Below are 14457 nucleotides of genomic sequence, written 5' to 3'. Positions count from 1 at the left end.
ATATATATTTTTTTTTTTCTTCGTCTAGCACTTAACAATCTCCGAGCATGCTCTTTGCTGACAAGTTAGGCCTTATCAGGGCTCTTAGTTTTTGTAAACTCAAAATCTATAGAGATCGAACGAGAATTGCTGGTGTCTTCCTCCTGTAAGTCGCTTTGGATAAAAGCGTCGGCAAAATAAAGTAAAGTAAAGTACATGATTGCATAAATTATTAAGATGATGTACTTCCATAAATTATTTTTAATAAATGAGATCACAAGATTACAACATAGAAATTATATCACTGTGGAAAGTACCTAGAGATTACACACAGCACTAGAAATCAGTATATATACCACACACTTCCCATGCATCGAGTAAAGACTTATGCAGGGACAAACAAGCTTATGGCTACCCATTGCTCACTAAGGTTAATGGGTTAAAAGCAGAGGACACATTTCATTGTGTGCACCGAGAAAGCTGACCGATTACCCCTCAACCAGATCTTTTGGATTGCCCTTGTCTGTTCCTGTTTCTGCTTTGTATGTTGCCAGCCGCTTGTTTAGATCCCCGACCACCCGAACGTGTCACCCTCTCATGATCCCACACCTAATGATATCGACCCATGCTTCCAGCCTCGGAACCAGCCTTCTGTTTCCAAGTACGCCCAAGCCACGGTAACCGCAACTGCTCTCCCTCGCCTGCTGTACCACTGCTGACACACAAGCGCCATTGCCCTGCTTCCTCCTGTTCTCCAGGACCCTCTCCTGATATCCATGACATCCAAAATAACAACATTTCCTTACAAATATGTTGCAAGAAAATGACATCACCGAGTCATATTTGACCCACTTGGGGATCCTAGAGATCTGACACCATTAATTGTTAGCAATGTACTTAGCAATGTAACACAGGTAGATTATATTGCATTTAGATTAAAATATCACATGTAAAATGGAACCTATGTTACAGGATCATCCAAATTGTTGAAAGGATGTTTGATGTTTCTGCTTTGTCCAGAGAGAACCCCTGATTACAGATATGAAGTAATACAGAGGGTCCAACCATCCAAGAACAGTTTGGTGAAGAACAATGCCTTTTCCAGCATAATGGAACCATAAGACTGAAATAATTATGAAAGCGATGTCCCTGGCCTCTTAATGCAGAGTCACTCATCCCGAAGGGCTTAAAGGCGTATTCTACAAAGAGCATTGGCACTTTCTGGGCTCAGTTGTGGGGGTAAAGATGCTAGCTGGTCTGCACCACACACATTTGTGTGCTTTTACAATATGGATGTGGGGGGACCCTCCCTGGCAGACACTATGATGGGGTTTCGTATCTATATCTCCGATAGTAAAACACTGAGCAATGTTACCAAAAGAACATTGGGTTACTTAACATACACACTGGTCCTTTAGAATAGTGAGGTTTTCCACCATCTCTTTTCTCCTGTCTTCCCCTGTCTTGAAATATAAGTTGGGGGTGGGGTTTGGGCCATATTTACATGCATAAAGCAAATGGTAATTCTTAAGATACTGTAGGTTAACCACCTATGGTGGTCAGTGATGACCTTCACCTTGTCAGTTTGTTCCAGACTGGATGTACAGAATGAGTAGAGCATAGAGGAAATTAATAATTAAAAATTAATTAATAAAATGCTGATCTTGTGGTGGTTGAGATTGTTTTTTTTTTCATCATTAAAAGATGTATCTATTACATTACATCCTGAAATTCCCCATAAGTTAAAATTGTACACATTGTTTAAATAAACATACATGTGATCTTGCCTTTCATTCACTGCCTGGATTCTTCTTTGTGTTAATGCATACACACTGTTTGCACATTCTGTCAATCTGCCTTTTAGGCAAGATTTTAATTTTATTTTATGAAGTTCAAAGGAAATCTTTTTCCATCTCCAGCTAGTGCAGAGGTAGTCAGAGGATGGGACAGACCCTCCATTTTCTTTGTAGTCGCTCATCAAGGTCCAGCAGCTGGGAGAGGAAGTTCCTGTTTGGGTAAATTGCTCTTTTCTGAATTATTTTCAGAATGGCACTGCGGAGGGTGAGTCGCTGGCACAGCATTAGGTATGCCAGGACCAACGTTGCGGAGCGGCTCATTCCCATGATGCAGTGCACAAACACTTTTCCTGTTGGAGAGAAGGGATAGCATGGTCAAACTCTACTAGCTAATAAAAACATATGCTAATACATACATAATATATATGATAATTATACAGCAAGTACATTAACTATTCAACATGTCACCAATTTTCTAAGCAAATATTGCTAAAGATGCTATTGACATTCTCACCAGATGTCTGTAAGAACCCATCCATTCTATGCATGCAACTCAAACCATAGATGTTCATACTATGTGTTTTAAACTGGAATGACAGGGAACACATAATAAAGGAAGGAAAGTCATTACACCATCTGAAATCTAGTAATTAGAATCAGTACTTAGAAGCCAATCCTGCCACTTAGTGCACTAGTAAAAATATATCTATATTAAAGTTACTAGTAGAATTTTTACTACAACTGATACTGAAACTCACCATTCAGTCCTCACAGGCAAAGAAATCAAATCCTAGGTGTACATAAATTACGTAATGTGTAATTAAATGGAATAACACAGGGGAAAAGTTTTGAATATGCTGCTGGTGATGACAGTTTTAAGACACCTCCTGTAAGCAGATCTTTGACCAATTCTTCTATACAAACATAATTTCCTGTCACAGCAGGACAGAGCAGTAGAAATGGACGTAATTGCACGACTTCGTGGAAACAGAGGATTTATTTAGAACATTACATGTCAGATAGGACAGGTATAGACAAGACATTAAACTAGTCCGACTCTGACTAGATACAATGGGACTGCATTTATACATAACATTAGGTGAACACAATCAGGAATCGAGACTGAACCCCCCACTGGGCAGTCTGCTGAACTCCTTGCCTCAATTATTGCCAGAATGCACCGGTACTCCTCAACCAAGGTATCGCCAAGAATGCGCGAACAGTGTGACAGGACTCTTCAACCACACAATAGCCTTCGTGGGCCATCGAGGTCCTGCCACGCACAGGGAAAGATAGGGAGCAGGGCAGAGAGCTGGCGATCACCCGAGGTAGAAAGTTGTAGTCAGGTCAGGAAGTTGGCTGCCTTCAAAGATTGCTGGGTCATTCTGTCATGACGCAGGTTGCATGGCAGACATTAAAGGATGCATTTGCAAAACTTAACACAACAAGGGATTTACTGGACAAGGTACAAAGACAATTCATAACAGGACACAATACAGAGATGCACAAAGATAATGACCAGACAGCAACAGGGTGGAAGCAAACACATTTAGGGAGACACACGTGCACACAGTACTTTGGTCCGGAATGTGAAACCCCTCCTGCCAGAGATCTGTGGTTTATCTCTTTGCATGTGTTGATTATCCAATCAGTTACCAACATCTGTTAAGAATTTCTTATCAATAGAACATTTAGAAATATATTTATGTTGAGAAATGTTCAATGCTCATTTTGCCTGCTGTATGTATCTGCATGCTATGTAGTACTACTAGCTGTAAGAAAACATATTTATGGTGGTGGCCTAGTGGAAAGGAACGGTCACAGGTTTGAAACCACTGTGCCAATGAGGTAGCCTTGAACAAGGTACCGTCCCCACAAAATACTGATCCTTGGGTGCCATTCATGACTGCCCACTGCTCACAAAGGGTGATGGTTAAATGCAGAGGACACATTACATTGACACAATTGGACACAATTGACATAATTTTCAACATCAAGAAAAAATGCAATAGCTGTGCGATTTCTTGACAGTCATTTCTCCCAGTTTACTGCATCCCCCCTCTGCTTTGCTGGTTGTTTGTTGTTATGATGGCGACGAACAGTCGCTTTTCACCTCCCTTGTCACCCGATATCACATGCTCACAAAGGGTGATGGTTAAATGCAGAGGACACATTACGTTGTGTGCACTGTGAACCTACCATCCTTTCTCATCAGGCCTTTGTGAATGAAATGTGCAGTGGGTTTGAAGTAAACACTGATATCAAATTTGGTGGAGTCATCTGCCGGAATGCCATAGTACTCAAACTCGCTTCCGTAGAATTCTTGGTCCCCGATGCTGCCTTGCTTTGAGTGAGCTGCATTTAAGATGTGGGTGATACCCAGCCTCTTCAGTGCTGTCCTATTTTGTGCAAATGCACTACACAGAAAAACAGTTTTTTTAATCAAATAACATATTTTAGTCAAGGACAAAGCTTAATCCATGATCAGGAAATTGACCCAATGGTTATTGTCAAAGTAAATGATTTCCGAGGTAAATAATGAGTGCTATCCTAGAAGAGTGAACACTCTAATTAAATTAACTTAAGTAGTACTTATTCAACCGGTTTATTGTGCATTTTAAACTCTTTAACCCCCCCCCCCCAACTGTTGTTTTTGTTACTGCAACGACTCTACTTGAGATGTTACAACTGATGAAATAATAGGTAATAGAAATAACATTATTTAAAAATTAGTGATAGGAATTAAGATAATTGCTACACTACTGTTCCATGTCTTAGAGTTATAAATCACTCACATGTTTCCAATGTATAAGTTGGGCCAGACCTCGTCCCTTGGTGTTAGATCAAGCTTACATGTGTCCAGAAGCTTCTCTAGCTCTATGATATTGAACAGGCAATGCTGCTGCCTCTGCTCTGCCATCATTTTTAACATCAGAAAAAATGCAATAGCTGTGCGATTTCTTGGTAGTAATTTCTCCTAGTTCTCCTCTGCTTTGCTGGTTGTCTGTCGTTATGATGGCAACGAACAGGTGTTTTCACCTCCCTTGTCACCCGATATCGCATGCCACTGAGTTCTGCTTCCAGCCTATGAGGAATCACCAGCAGGCTTAGAGTCCCAGGATCTGTGTCAGTTGGAGTCTCTTTAAAACTGGTGCAAACTCTGTCAAAAACACAAACACTCTCTCACACCTACACATACTCACACACATCAAGATAATAACTGCATGGAACAACTTCTGTAACTTGCTAAGTGGGGCAGTAGTGGCCCATAAGTGTAAGGAAGTGGACACGTATTTAAAAGGTTGCGGGATAAGATAAGATAAACCTTTATTAGTCCCACAAGTGGGAAATTGCACAATTTGATCAAACACCAAACTGCCAAGGTGCCACTGAGGTCCCCTTGATCAAAGTACCATCCCCATACACTGCTCCCTGAGCACTGTTCATTGCTGCCCATTGCTGCCCACTGCCCCCTCAGGGAATGGGTTAAAAAGAGAGGCCACATTTCACTGGGTGCTGTGGTAGGTTACATGTGACAATTAATCAGTCACTTCACCTCCCACAACCACAATACACTTTACTAACAAAAGTCTTTATAAGACAATATGTTAAATATACACTGGAGCTCAGAATTAAAGAGTCCATAAAAGAACCCTGCTCTCAGACTTATTACCCTTGAAGTCAGTAGGGACTAAAGATTCTTCCTTTATGTTTTCCATTAGTTTTCCTTGTGTACAGAAAAGGTTAGTGTGTGTGGGGTTATAGATTCTAAAATTAGAATGAGGTATAAAGGCCCTTGCTTTGAATGACTTCAAAACACTTCTACAGTGAAACATTGGTTTCATCACTAACTGCAATTTCTGGTTTGTGACACTTTAATTATTACATAGAGTATTTTGATAAAATTCTGCAATTAATTTTTTTTTTCATATTTACCTAAACACCACCCTTTGTTGATAAATTGACCACATCCTGACAAAAGCAAGTTAAATATAACTGAGAGCATGAGTGAAGCATATGCATAAGCGTAAGACATTGAAAATAAGCAACAAAAGACTATCATGATAATGAAGCGCAATACAAGGAAGAACATGCTTTAAAATAATTAGAAATATGTAACAATTACAGTTAAAATAAATTCAATTTAAAATAATTAACTGAATGCCATCTTACAGGGATGTTAAGGATTTAAAAATATTTCAGGATCAATCAGCAGATGGCTGTTAAAATAATTACATTTAAAATTCAGCATATGCAGTGAACACTTAATATCAGTACCTGTCAGGGCAACGATCAGCGATCACTGTATCAAATGAAAGCATATCCCTATTAGTGCAACCATGACTGTGATGAGTCTATTCTTCTAATTTCTTTCCTGTCCTCCGAATGCAACTCTGTATCCAGGCTGCAGAGCTGACGGAGGAACCCTCGATTAGGAAAGATCCAACGACTTTTCTTCACCTTGAGGATAGCCTTCAGCAGAGTGTGATGTTGGTGGATCATCAAGTATACTAGCACAAGGGTTGCAGAGCGGCTCAGACCCATAGCACAGTTCACAAACACCTTTCCTGGGTTTCAAAATGAAAGAAAGTCTTTTAATGCATAATACAATGCATAAGAGAGTGACTTGATTTAACCCTGATAAATATGCAATCATTTCAAATGTATAATATATTTTTATTACATACATACTTAGTTATAGTTACTACTTACTTCTTTCCAGTAATTGAGTTAGAAACTGATTTACAGCATTATAAAAGTAACTAGTAACCAGGGAAAGTAACTTAACATGTTCAAATGTTTGAACATATAGGAGAAAGCTCCATCTTCTGCTTCATTAGTATACTTATGTTAGCTGCACCTGGGTTTGGGTGCTATTAACTTCCACATTCTTACCAATAGTTTTCATGAAGTATGAGAGCGTTGGTGTCAGGAGTTGGTGTCACAGCTGCTGTTTCCAGCTGTAGCTAATCCGGACTGCTTTTAAAAAGCCTTTGATTCCACCCCTCTGCAGCGGCAGCATTTTAGTGAACTTAGTTTGGTGAACTCTTAGTGGACCCGGCACCTGTTTGAGTTGTGTTAAGTTTTGAGTTCTGGCAATCATGACACGTCTGTGGGCTAGTTTGTGTTTTCCCCTTTTTTCCCGTTTTCGGCCGTTGTGCCTTGTTTTGTTTCAGTTATTAATAAAATCCTGTTTCCAGAATGCCCCAACTCTGCGCTTTCCCCCGTCAGCTCACCGTCGTGACAGAATGCCGTCGCCCTTACCAAAAGTGCAGAGGAAGAAGGCAGAGAAGGAGTGCCACGAAGGACGCAGCCAGGCGCAGTGAAAGCGGGCGCCAGTGGGCAGCACTGGGGGGATGTGCAGCGAGAGGGGCTGCATGTGCCCAGAAGGCATTAGCCAAGGGTGCTGTGAACGGTCCCTGGAGGTTCCGGGACCGCCTCCCTGCAGGGAGAGAAGCTGGCCACTCTGCCAGTGGGGACGTGCAGCGAGAGGGGCTGCATGATCCCAGAAGGCACCAGACAGGAGTGGCGTATGTGGTTGCCTGTTTCCAGAATGCCCGACACTTCGCTTCCCTTTTTTTTTCAGTAATGCTGTTATTGTAATACTGGGATAGTGAACTGGTGGCCTAGCGGTTAATGAAGCGGCTATGTAATCAGAAGGTTGCCGGTTCAATTCCCGATCAACCAAAGTGCCACTGAGGTGACAATGACAATCACTTCAATTTCATTATTTCCATCACTGCATACATATATATTGAATCCATTCTTGTGTATATATTAATTGTTCTTAATATATAGTATTCCTTCTGCATTTGTCTCTTATTTTACATAGTGCTGCCTTACCCTAATGATATCTCATTTTACTGGTATAATGGAAATAAAACTATTTTATGTACGTATTCTTGTATTCATTCCAAATTCTGGGAAAAAATTATGTTTGATAACAGCTTGAATCCCAGATATATAAATTAACGTGTGTACAGACTTTTAACTGATACTGAATAAAAACTTCACAACATAGCTTTCGAACTTTTGTAATGACTATCAGATTTCTATACTTTCACAGCCTAATGTTTACCTCCGGAATCTAGGGCTTGGCGTATAAACTCTGCAGCAGGGTAGAAGAAAGGTGAGATATCAAATGTTGGAACATCACTGGCCGGAATGCCTTTGTAGGTCACCGTTGTCCCATAGAAGTCTGGACTGCCTTGGCAGCAGATTTTCCCATGGGCTGCATTCAGGATGTGTGTGATTCCCATCTTCCATAGTCCATGCCTGTCATGTGACATGAACCTAAGGTTCACAAATAAAGACATTATATACCCTTTAGCCTTATTTGTTTTTATTGTGACACATAAAGCAATTTAAAGCATGTCAGAAAGACCAAACTATGGTCTAGTGGTTACCTGGCTATAGTGGAACACACAAAAGCTGTCACTCAGCTCCTAATATTCAGAAATCACCTGATGTGGTGGGGGCATGGGATGGTTGGCCTAGCGGGTAAGGAAGCAGACCAGTAATCGGGAAGGTTGCCAGTTCACATTCCAAATCGCCAAGGTGCCACTGAGCAAAAGTACCATCCTGCACCCCAGGTACCTTTCATGACTGCCAACTTCTCACAAGAGATTAAATGGAGAGGACACCTTTTGTTGTGTGCACCATGTAGTGTGCTGAAGTGTTTCACAATGGCACACTCTTCCTGTTCACTTTTCACATGAGGATTTTCTGCCCTCTACATGCACTCCTTCAACCATACATGGTAAATGTGAATCAGGTGACCTTCCAGTGCAAGAAAAATCATGCAACCTTACATGTGTAGACTGCTACAAGTACACACGTGGCAACTGCAGAAAGGAGACTGAGTGTGCCATATGTGGTTGCCGAACCACCTGTGCCAACAGATCACACCAATGGACTGCTAAAATACTGGTCATTCCCACACACACACATACACAAACACCAGATGTTGCACATTTATCTAAATGTATATTTTTCTATTAGTGGTAAGAGAAAATTAACGCTTTGAACTTTGGAATCTTTGAATCAATTTTCTCTACACCAATTGTTCCCATGGCATGGCCCTTTACATATTGCTCCTAGATGACTCTGATTGTAAAGTCAGTAGCACCTTGTACATTGCTCTGGATGAGTGTCTGCTAAATGCCTTACATGTAAATGTTAATTAACAGCAATTGCCACATTTGCAGAACAAAGGTAACAGACGTGATTAAGGATATTAGGTAAAAACAACTGGGCCAAATGGCCCCTCTCTGGTAGAGCTAGGGGGATGGGGCCAAATGGACCTGAAAAAATCTGCATCATGGTAACCGAGGGGAAAAGTAAGAAAAGAAATCTGAAACTGGACTGTTCTTGTGGGTGAAGTGGAAAGCTACAAAATTGTTTGGTGGTCGCAGTGGCTTGGTGGCAAATAAAAAAATGCATAAAAAGGTTACATACTGACATAAAGTGCACGTGTGTGACACAGACAAACTAGGCCACATAAAGTGCAAACAGGGGTGTTTGCAGTGCAAGATTAACATCTTAACATTGTCCTGTAGACAACAATGAGACAGACAGTGCTAAACAAGTGACATTAATAATAAATGTGCAAAGTAAAACAGTGCAAAAATTGCTGTGCAAAATGGAATTGATTAAAAATTAATTGATAATATTACAAACAGATAATATTACTCAATATAACTGAGGTAGTGTGTGTGTTTTAGAGAGTGGAAAGGTGTCTGATGGCCTGTGGAAAGAAGCTATTGCACAGTCTACCAGTGAGGGCCAAATGCTTCAGTACCTTTTTCTAGATGGTAGAAGGGGGAAGAGTGCATGTGAGGGGTGTGTAGAGTCCTTCACACTAGTGTTAATGTTAAATAATCTCACAAAGTGAAATTTTTAACCTTTAAAGGTTGCCAACCTTTAAAGGTTGCCAACTGTACAGTTTATGTACAGTTTGTGTTATTTATGTTTTCAGGGACAATAAGAATAGTGTGTGAATAATAGTTCTGCAAAAAAAAACTGCAATAACAAACTTTTTTTTTGTATAGCCCAAACTCACAAGTAGTATGTCTCAATGAGCTTAACAACTACTACTACATATGACATTATAGGGTCAAGAGTAGGATTTTTTAGTCAACCTAAATTTGATGGGTAGCCAGTGCAAGGGGCACCGTCTAGTTTTTGTACTATACCGTTCCTATTCTAAAATCAGGGCTCAAAGGAGGAGTAGAAAAGGTTAGGTTAAACAGAACATTTATTAAACATAAATCAAGAACTCAGAGCTCTGCCCACCCACAAAACCAGTCAAAATGTCCATCAATCCCAAAAAAGAAAGTCAAAATGGTCCACTAAAAAAACAAAAGAAAATCGTAGAACATAAACACAAAAGCCTCTACCCGGGATAGTATGATTTGTCCATGAAAATGTATGGTGTGATCTCCCCTGCTTATCTGTATCCTGGAACAAAGAATGAAGTCCCGGAAAGATACTTTGCCGCTGTCCACTCCCACGTCACAGCCTCTCATGACAATTATGACATTACTTCTTAACCTGCACGCATCCTTGCATGTTGCACCCTAGGGGTGCTAATTGACCTATGTAAGGCACAGAATCAAATGTTTGGGAGAAGGCCTTTTCTAACCCTACTAATATTGAGTGCATAACCATGACTAGGGGGTTCCCTAAGGTTGGATAGGTTAGCCTTTTTGGAGCAGTTTGGTCTCTGACAGATCTTCTTAATTGCACCTCAGTCTCAGCAGCAATTTCAATGCTTTCTGACTCATTTTGCTCTTTTACATCTCCAGCCCCCTCCATAATTTCAGAGTCATTTTGTCTCCCATTTCTGGGATCACGATCCCTACTGAGATCCATGGTCGGGGAATCAAGAAGATTCTGGGTGGCTGTTTTGATCTTGTTTGACTACAGCACAGGCGAGCAAAAAACATGAACTGCCTCACTACCTCTGTCAACATTAATATTTACAGGCTTAAAGTTAGGAGCTGCAGGGTTCAACGTAGACACACCAAGGCTCACATTAGTTCGCTGATTGTCAACAAGTTCACTATTGTCAATATGCTCTCCAAGTTGAGGTGCTTCCTCTTGTCCTTGATTGTCACCAGCCAGCACATTTCCCCTAACTGTTGAATGCTGATCAAAAAGGGAATGTAGTACTTGCTCTCATCTTCCACTTCAGACAGTTCTTCGTCATCCTCAGCTCTCTAAGGTTCTGAGTGAGATGGTTTCTTGAGTCTTTGTCTGGACTTCAACTTGGATTGAATATCTTTTACAGCGGAAGGAAGAAAACCACATGGCAAAAGTAGGTCTCTGTGTAGAACTCTTTCTGGTCCATCTGTGGAATCAGGGACAGAAACTGTATATGGTACAACAAAATATGGTCTCACTCCAGAGGGCAGCAATTGTGTGTTTCCCTCTGATGCTGACATTCTGTACCAAGACCTTGTCTCCTGCTGCCAGGGTAGACTCTCTCACTTTACTGTCGAGTCTTTATTTGTTCTGCAAAGCATTCTTCAAACGATCCTCAGTGGTTAATTGATAGCTTTCTGTCAAATGCTCAGTCAACCTTGTGACTTATACTGTGAGATTAGCTTACTGTTCCTTTCAGAGTCTAGTCCAAATGCTATGTCGAGTGGGAGCCTTGGTTGGTGACCGAACATCAGCTGATATGGGGTGGTAGTAGCCTAGTGGGTAACACACTCGCCTATGAACCAGAAGACCCGGGTTCGAATCCCACTTACTACCATTGTGTCCCTGAGCAAGACACTTAACCCTAAGTTGCTCCAGGGAGACTGTCCCTGTAACTACTGATTGTAAGTCGCTCTGGATAAGGGCGTCTGATAAATGCTGTAAATGTAAATGTAAATATGGTGAAAATCCCGTGGTGTCATTATTTGTGCAGTTGTATGCATGAACAAGAGGTTGAACAAAATCTCTCCATCTTACTTTATAGTGTTCTTATAGTGTTCCGAGTATCTCCAGAATTGTTCTGTTGAAGCCCCACTGGGTTTCCACGTGGGTGTCGTCCTTGTTTTTTTTATACCAAGTAATGCACAAAGGTCTTTGATCAGTGCTGATTCAAAATCAAGATCTTGATCGCTGTGCAATCTCTGTGAAAATCCGTAGTGGATGAAAAAGTTACAGTTACAGTTTTAGACTTTTGGTCTACTGTCGGAACTGCCACTGCATATTTGGTAAAATGATCTGTTATCACCAAGATGTTCTTTGTGCCTTTTCATCATTCACACTTGCATAAGCAATGACCCTCAGTCTGCCTTCCTGTTCTTGATATAAAGCAGCACCCAAGCCCTCAGTGCTTACATCTGTGTGTACAACATAAGGATTTTGGGGATCTGCAAACCCAAGGAGCTGTTGTGAGCTTGTGAATGAGAGTCTTAAAGGCTTCATCACAGATTGACGTCCATTTTTCATCAAAAGGTTTCTTAAAAACCACACTCATGGGATGGGTTGAGTTGTTCTGGAAAGGCACTGTCTTTCCCCAGCTATAAAGTCATTGAGAGGTCTTGCAATTTTGGAGTAGTCCTTTATAAATCTCTGGTAATATCCTGTGAATCCAAGGAAAGACAGCTCTTTTATGTTATATCAAAGCAGCAGTCTTGGCTGGGTCGGTCTCCACCCCCTTTGCAGATACCACATGCCCAAGGTATTTAACAGATGTTCTAAAAAGATGACCTTTTTTGGGTTAAAGTTTTAAGCCCAAATCTTTCAATCTATGGAGATTGTAGTCTGTCCTCATGTTCTTCAAGTGTAGCTGAGAAAACAATGACTTAATCTAGAAAGTCCATAACCTCTCATAAATTCATCCCACCCATGCCTTTTTCCATTACGCTCTGGAAAGTACTGGGTGCATTGGTGACTCCCTGTGGCATTCAGTTAAATTCCCAGAACCCTAAAGGTGTCACGAATGCAGTCTGATGTTTATCTTCCTCCTCTATTTCTACTTGATAATAGCCCTTGTAATAGCCCTCTACTTTCTGTGATTCTCTGCTTCCATGCTTCAGATAATGGAGAATCCCCAAAATCAAAAGTGAAACTACTCAGATCTGACCCATGCACAGTGCATGATGTACAAGATGGAAACTGGGCAGGCCTTTTGACATGGGCATCTGGAGAAGACAAGGGTGAAACTGCCTTAGGCAACTTCATGTGAAGTTTTGTTCTTAACCAAAACAGGTACCTTTAAAGAAGAAGATGTGGAGCTTGTCATGTCATAGCTACAGAACAAGAGACCAGATGGCAAGATTGACTGAGGGGGATCCACTAAGAGTCCCATCAGCTACTACTCTGGAGCTTCACAGTTTATAGGTTTCCCCATGATAGTTTTTGGAAAATCTATGCTGACCTGGATATAACCCAGATAGGGCACCTCCTGACCACCTGTCTAATAAATCTTGTATTTGGAAAACAGGCTGGTGTGGAAGGCAACGTTCATGAAAAGATTTGGAAATTGTGGTAACCTGTGAACCTGAATCTAGAAGGCTTTCACACTGGACTCTCTCTACTGCAACCCCACCCAGTTTAAATGTGCATACTGGTACTGCCATTCATCCTGTTTGGTTTTCAGTTCCTTGGGCAGTGGTGGCTTAGCGGCCCCATAATCAGAAGGTCCCGATCCACCACATCCGTGCTGTGCTGCTGTGTATCACAATGACAATCACTTCACTTCACTTATATTTCTGGTCCACCAAGGGCTTATTTGGAGTATTTGAACATTGTCTGGCTAAATGGCCATCATTTCCGCATTGCAGGTCTTTAACTCAATTAACATAATAGAAATGCTATCCAGCAGACCATTATAAGAAATATATTTCTAGTATGAAAGATCTGAGCTTATATTTATAGTTTGAAAGCTTGCTTAATTTATTAAATTGTATTAAATTTGGTAGCACACAATTTCATCTTAGTGAAACAACATAGATTAGTGCTATTACAATCAATATTACTTGTATTACTATTTCCTCTTTCCTCTGGACAGAAAAACTACTCACATGTCTCCTAAAAACAAGTTGGGCCAAACTTCATCGACATGGTTGCAGGACCGTGGACCTCCATACAAAATCTTCTCAATTGTCTTAATATCTGGTGTTTCATATAAACTGTATTTGTCTTGCAGCTCTAACAGATTGTCACTGGTAGAAGCTGAATTCTCACTACTGTCCATTTTCAGTGTCTGTAAATGTCTGAGTTCTATGTCAATCACCTCTGGAGTTTCACAACCAAGAGTGAAGTGAACAGGTGAGATCAGCTGCATTTCTGTTTTGAATCAACAGGCGTCACTGTGGTACAGTAAACACATTGGGATACAACTGCAGAAAATAATTAGCAAAACATTATCCACTTATTATATGAAAGAGTAAATCACTACAATGATCAGATCTATTTCATGCATTTTGTAAGTTCTATATATTTAGATTTTTGGGGATAAGAAATTCTGTTTCTCATATTTAAATTTTTCTTTCAAAATAAGATCTGAACAATCTGACCATCTGCCTCTACTACACTTACTACACTCATCACTGGTACCAATGCTCAGTTAGAGAACCCCTTCTTTTCTTTGTTCCTTAACTCAGGTGTGTGTGAAGGAGGTTGGTCCATGCCGTTATCACATCAGGGTTAGATTACTGCAACGCATTACTGTTTCCTA

The 14457-nt window shown here is 40.7% G+C and overlaps 2 protein-coding genes across 3 annotated transcripts; both read right to left on the bottom strand.

Annotated features, from left to right (window-relative positions):
* Window positions 1-220: 220 nt before the first annotated feature.
* Window positions 221-4739, bottom strand: LOC114765024 (dual specificity protein phosphatase 13-like). The gene is made up of 3 exons (XM_028955067.1): window positions 4571-4739; window positions 3975-4192; window positions 221-2125 (listed from the first exon to the last, which is right to left on the bottom strand). Exons 1-3 carry the CDS (start codon window positions 4705-4707, stop codon window positions 1914-1916), a joined length of 567 nt encoding a protein of 188 aa, XP_028810900.1. The 5' UTR covers window positions 4708-4739; the 3' UTR covers window positions 221-1913.
* On the bottom strand, window positions 2754-14022 carry LOC114765023 (dual specificity protein phosphatase 13-like). 2 transcript variants are annotated; one of them, XM_028955066.1, is made up of 6 exons: window positions 13802-14022; window positions 7855-8069; window positions 6054-6343; window positions 4571-4935; window positions 3975-4192; window positions 2754-3160 (listed from the first exon to the last, which is right to left on the bottom strand). In XM_028955066.1, the coding sequence occupies exons 1-3, from the start codon at window positions 13972-13974 to the stop codon at window positions 6105-6107; spliced, it is 627 nt and encodes a 208-aa protein (XP_028810899.1). In that variant the 5' UTR covers window positions 13975-14022; the 3' UTR covers window positions 2754-3160; window positions 3975-4192; window positions 4571-4935; window positions 6054-6104. The 2 variants fall into 2 exon arrangements, with proteins under 2 accessions (XP_028810899.1, XP_028810898.1); XM_028955065.1 differs by having other exon boundaries at window positions 2754-4192.
* Between the last annotated feature and the right edge of the window lie 435 nt (window positions 14023-14457).

Source organism: Denticeps clupeoides, chromosome 15 (assembly GCF_900700375.1).
Source record: "Denticeps clupeoides chromosome 15, fDenClu1.1, whole genome shotgun sequence".
NCBI classification, from domain to species: domain Eukaryota; kingdom Metazoa; phylum Chordata; class Actinopteri; order Clupeiformes; family Denticipitidae; genus Denticeps; species Denticeps clupeoides.
The sequence above is the reverse complement of the archived record's forward strand: the minus strand, read 5'-3'. Positions and strand labels throughout refer to the sequence as shown.